Source organism: Mandrillus leucophaeus, unplaced genomic scaffold (genome assembly GCF_000951045.1).
Source record: "Mandrillus leucophaeus isolate KB7577 unplaced genomic scaffold, Mleu.le_1.0 Scaffold16, whole genome shotgun sequence".
In the NCBI taxonomy this organism is placed as follows: domain Eukaryota; kingdom Metazoa; phylum Chordata; class Mammalia; order Primates; family Cercopithecidae; genus Mandrillus; species Mandrillus leucophaeus.
Window position 1 is genome coordinate 5,903,196 of NW_012101587.1, and position 5,794 is coordinate 5,908,989.

The 5,794-nt window shown below is 52.2% G+C and overlaps 1 protein-coding gene across 1 annotated transcript in view; it reads left to right on the plus strand.

Moving 5' to 3' along the window:
- The first annotated feature begins 411 nt into the window (after positions 1 to 411).
- FAM69C (family with sequence similarity 69, member C) overlaps positions 412 to 5,794 on the plus strand; it is a 15,876-nt gene continuing 10,493 nt past the window's right edge. The window contains exons 1-3 of the mRNA XM_011975906.1: positions 412 to 464; positions 1,099 to 1,129; positions 1,722 to 2,399. Of these exons, the coding sequence (XP_011831296.1) occupies positions 412 to 464; positions 1,099 to 1,129; positions 1,722 to 2,399 (762 nt within the window). The remainder of the gene's footprint in view (positions 465 to 1,098; positions 1,130 to 1,721; positions 2,400 to 5,794) is intronic.

Sequence of the window (5,794 nt, forward strand, 5' to 3'; positions counted from 1 at the left end):
TCAGCCTCCCTAGTAGCTGGGACTACAGGCATGCACCACCACGCCTGGCTAATTTTTGTATTTTTAGTAGAGAAGGGGTTTCGCCATGTTGGCCAGGCTGGTCTCGAACTCCTGGCCTCAAGTGATCTGCCTGCCTTGGCTTCCCAAAGTGTGGGGGTTACAGGGGTGAGCCACCATGCTCCTGATTTTGGAATTATTTATATGTCTAGACACTAGAGGTCCAGCTTTTGACCTCAAGGAGCTGCTTGTAATCTGCTTGGGATGGGTCAAGTTGATCTACCTGGCCACCTGCAAGGCTGGGCAGTATCCAATGATGAACCCAAGGCTGTTCTCAGGCCTCTCCTGATGCCTGGTGCTCGTGCATATGCTGTGGCATGCACGCACACTTCCCTCTTGGCCGGTACAGTCACCATGCAGGGAGGCAGGGGGTGCAACGCAGGAAAGGAATTTGAGGCCCAGAGCAGGTGAGGATGTGGCAGTAAGGTTGGGCCATGGAATCCAAGCTCAGTGGCCCTTGGCCCCATCCTTTGTCCTGGCACCAAAGCTGCCCTTCCACCGCTGAGACTTCAAGGTCCTTTCTCATACATGAAATGGGGTGAGAACAACAGCTTTGGGATTTGGCATTTCTCATGGCCTTAGAGGAACGAGGGTGACTCTGTTGTTTCATGTGCTGTAGAAGTTTCCGGAAGGAAGACAGGCCTTCATTTGCTGACATGGAGGAAGACTCATTTGTTGGGGAAACAGGTGGGATTAGGAAATATACTCAACCCCTAATAAAAGTGGTCCCATAGTTTAGATTTTCTGAAAAAGAAAAGAGAGAAGAGGATGACAGTCCTCTCCTTCCTTCCATACTTCACTTCTTCCTTCCCTGCCTCTGGCAGGATTATCAGGCTGGACGCGCTTCTCAGGGAATTTGTGGTGTGGTGGGGAAGGTCGCCAGGTCCGCTAGTGGCTCCATCCTAAGGTCTCCTGAAGTTTAGGAGAAACACCCCATCCGGGGACTCCTGGACAGCCTTGCTTGCCGCCCAGATGAAAACACGCCCTACTCTTCCAGAATGTATCCTGCATGGGTCCTCCTTGGTCCCCCTTCTTCTCCAGGTCACCAGCCATGAGCCCTGTGCTCACTCATGTATCCTCCAGAGGCTTCTCCTGTAAACATCTGCAAACCTCCAGCCTGAAAGCTTTACAGGCCACTCCATTTCACATGGAAAACAGCAAGCTCAAGGAATGTACCTGAAGGAAGGGTCATTACTATGGTCCAGCCTGTGGGCAGATAGGGCTCCTGGGTCCCCTCTGCTGAGACCTGACCTAGCTGCTTAGATGTGAGACTTAGAAGCTCTCCCAGTGACCCTGCAGTGTAGCCAGAGACGAGAGCTACTGGCCTGGTCCAGCCCTTCACCTGTTGGTTTCCTGGCCTCTGGCTTCCCAGAGCCACCCAGCTGAATGATAGGAAGTCGCGCTTCCCAGTCGCAGGTGTCCTGATTCTGCAGACCTGTCCTAGGCCTAACTGAGTCGTGTAATGACTGTGAGCGGCTCCTTTAACCTTCCCCTGAATTACTGACTGAGTGGCCTCTGCGATCCACAGGACCGAGGTTTCTCTGCACAGTTGGCTTATCAGCATCCTGAGGGCAGAGGCCAGGCTGTCCCTTTCCCTAACCCCAGCCGAGAGACGGACGGCACCTGGCCCTCCCCATGGTGACTGACTGTTCCCTTCCTTGCAGTGCCAGGACTACCGGGGCGGCGCGCTGGCTGGGGACCTCTGCGAGGACTTGTGTGTGGCGGGAAAGCTGCTGTTCCAACGCTGCCTGCACTACGACAGGGGCAAGAAGGTGCTACAGGCCGACTGGCGCGGCCGGCCCGTGGTCCTCAAGTCCAAGGAGGAGGCCTTCTCCAGCTTCCCGCCCCTCAGCCTGTTGGAAGAGGAGGCAGGGGAGGGTGGCCAGGACATCCCCGAGGCAGAGCTCCTCCTGATGGTGGCTGGGGAGGTCAAGAGCGCTCTGGGCCTGGAGTTGTCCAACAGCAGCCTGGGGCCATGGTGGCCGGGCAGGCGGGGCCCGCGCTGGCGGGGACAGCTGGCCAGCTTGTGGGCCCTGCTGCAGCAGGAGGAGTACGTCTACTTCAGCCTGTTGCAGGACCTGAGCCCACACGTGCTGCCTGTGCTGGGCTCCTGTGGCCACTTCTATGCGGTGGAGTTCCTCGCCGCGGGCAGCCCCCACCACAGGGCACTCTTCCCCCTGGACCGGGTCCCAGGTGCCCCTGGGGGTGGCCAGGCCAGGGCCATCAGTGACATCGCGCTCAGCTTCTTGGACATGGTGAACCATTTTGACAGTGACTTTTCCCACCGCCTCCACCTCTGCGACATCAAGCCAGAAAACTTTGCCATCCGGAGCGACTTCACAGTAAGTGGCGCAGGGCGGTGTGTTTCTGTGCAGAGAATGGAGCTCTCAGGTCTGGTGGGAAGGAAATGAGAAGGTTTCTGAGCTTGTGTCCTGAGTTAGCAAACTACTATCGCTTCTGTAGCCTCAGAGAACTCCCACCTACCAGAACACTTCCTTTCGGGTGTCAGCAAGGAACAGATCCATCTCGAGTGAGAATCTGAGTGAACGGAGCCCCCAGTGGGAGGCAGAGGGCTGGGCCAGCTTTGTCCTCCCAGAAGGCTGTTCTGCTTCCTTCACCTGAGCTCTGTGGCTGCTTCGAGCTCACGTAACAGCAACCTCTCTTGCGGGTCTGTTTAACTTGTGCAGAAAACAGTCCGTAGGAGGCGAGGAGCTGCGGAGGACGATGCGGGAGGATGGCCTCCGGTGTGGGGACGCTGTTCTCAAGCTGCCCATGCTCTGTGACATCAAGTAACTTTCCCTAGTGCTTTTTGTCTGGAGAGGTTCCAGTCAGTTTCTATTCCATATGTAAGACTTCTAGAGGAACAAATGGGGTTTTAGTGCCTTCCACAAGGGAAAGCCCTGCCCAGGTAGAAATACTTGCCACTGCACCACAGGGCACATGCATGCTCATCTCCACTCTGGGGCCAGGCGGCTGTGTGAGAACAACGAGGTGTGGAAGAACAGCAGCAGGAGCCTCAGTGTCTCCGTGTAACACAAACCCCTCTCCCTTCACCCAGCTAGGCGAACACTGATGTGTCAGATTAATGCAGCTGCGATCATCCCGGTGCCCTCATGCTGTGCCAGGCTCTGGGACCATCCAACAGGAAGTAGTAATAAGACTGGCAGGGATGTCGTGGCTGCAGGATAAGTTTGGAGAAGGTGGCATGCTCTGCTCCCCCACCTGCTGTAACAAGTTCATTCTGACGCGGCCAGTGCCGGCAGCAGAACGGCCAGACCAGCTTAGCTCCAGTCACCTGGGCGTGCTGGTCACTGTGGGGGCCTGGTTCATGGTGGGACCATGCTCTTCAGCCTGGTTGCAACATAAAGGGACAAAAAGCAGACACTGTGACTACCAGTCATGGCCTCCAAGGCAGGTAGCCTAGGAGTGGCATGGTCTTCTGAAAGCAGCTGGAAAACTAAATTTGCTGCCAGTGTAATGCCCTCATTCCTGTGAAGGGCATCACACATCTTGCCCTGAGTGCTTTGTCCTAATGCCTCGCCTCCTGCTGCCCTGGAGGGGCTGACCAGTCAGCGGTGTCAGGGAAATAGCTAGGAGGTTCTGGGAGGTTCCAGGAGGTCTGTGCGCTGGGCTGGGAGCTCGGGGGGAACTCAGCCCCACCTGCAATACCCTGAGCATCTCCCAGACACTGTCCCGATATGTGTGTCACGGGGAATGACCCACAGCCACACTGAGGCCTTGAGGAGGAAGTCAGGGAGTATCCACGCACAACCCACCTCCCCCAGCTCCGGGCAGCTGCGGGCCAGTTCTCGCCACTCAGTCACTCCCTTATTCCTCCAGCGGGTATCAGTGGGCATCAATGAGTGGGACCCAGCAGGTGCTGTAATTGTTGCGGGAACTTCAAGGATATCCGCTTCTTGAAGGAGCCGAGGCTGATGGGGTCTGTGATGCCGAGTGGGCGACATCAGATGCTTTTACCTACATACTTGTTGATTATCCAGTTATTGGTTTGTGGGAACCACCTAAGTTGTGCCTCCAGTATCTTGCACACCATCAGCAGAAAATATTTGTTCAAAGAAATCGTGACTGTGCGTCCTCAACCTAGCACCAGACTGTATTTTGTCGGCTGGTGCTGCACCGATCAGGACTCTTACCTCCACTGCAGCCTTGGCCTGGGCAAGAATAGGGAGGGGAGGGCAGGAGGAGACCCCTTCACCAGTCCTGTTCTCCACCGTTCTTGCAGACCCTGAAGTTCAAGGAATTATTTTACCCAAGATTTTACAACTTTTAAGTGAAAACCAGCAGTATCTGCATGATCAGAGAGCTCATTTAGAAATGCAAATCTCAGACACCACGCCAGACCTATTGAACCTGAAATGGTAGGGGTGGGAGCCAGCAATCCCGGTCTTCAAAACAAGGCTCCTAGTTGATTCTCATGTGTGCTCAAGTTTGAGAGCTAGTGATCTCAGAGTCCCGGCAGGTGGGTCCTGCCTTTGAGCCCAGGTTGCTGGGCTGCCCTGGCAGAAGGAAGGGGCGCCTTCCAGTGGAGGTGTAAGAATTGGTCATTCACAGTCGTTCTCTCGTCTGTAGGGCAGGTGCACACTTGCAGATCTTGAGAATGTGTCCAGTGGCTGTAAATGAAAAACTAGGAACCTTCATGATCTGAAACTATTGCCAGTCAGTGATCTTTTCCAACAGATGGTATGGCTTCCTACTCCAGGGCCACAGTTTTTGGTGAAGAATGAAATAATTCTCATTCATCTTCCTGTTCTGATGCCAGGAGGAAGTTTGAAGAAGAAGAGGCAAGTTAGGTAATTTTATGCAGGAAGGACTTTATGATTCTCTTGATATTAAGAAACATGATGTAGTTTTTTTGTTTTTTTTAAAAAAAATACTGTTCTTATTTTAGGTGCATAGGGTTATGTTTATAAGAGTTGTAATCCATTCTAGACCCCATACACTAAAAATTAAAAAATAAATCTGGCTCTCCCTGGGAGATGAGAAGGAAACTATCAGAAATGGGAAGGAGAAGTTGCAAGAAGCTAAAATTCTAAGTAGGGGCCCGGGGGAGGCTGGGGAGATCGCGAGAAACCATAGAAAGAATAGAAAAGTCGTGTAGCCCCAATAATGAATTATAAAGATGCGAGATTCATTAGCATAGTCCTTATTCACTTTTAGTGTATTAACCGGGGTAAATAATGAAATCGGCTATTTGTTTTGGCTAAATAATGGGATAGGAAAGATTAAAATGAGAAGTTGCTTACAGCGCCTGAATTAGTAATTAGGCAAAACCCCTTAAATAGAGAAAAGGTCTGTCTGTATTGTTTATCTTCATTATTCTCCACATATTTTGAACTAAATTATTCTCCCCTGCTCTGTTTTACTAAATAATCCCCAAGAAACTTCACTGCCTTCTAGCATCAATCCTGAATGAAAAACTAAAACCAAAACCAAAAGGTGCCTCCCAAACTGCGGAGGATTGAAGAGGCAACGACCAGCAAATGAAACCCTTTTCGAAACTCCCAGAGGGAAAAAGAAAGGCTGATATTTCAATGCTGACCTGTGAAGGCTTGTGAAATGCCACTGACTCCATCAAGTTCATCAACTTTCCTAGTGGCTGTTTAATACCTCGAAGCTATAAACGGCTTGATTTGGGCAGATTCCAGGTTTTCTCAGGTTTGAGCTCATCTGTTTTTGTTGTTGCATCCAGGTGGCGGTGGAAGAGCTACATAATTTA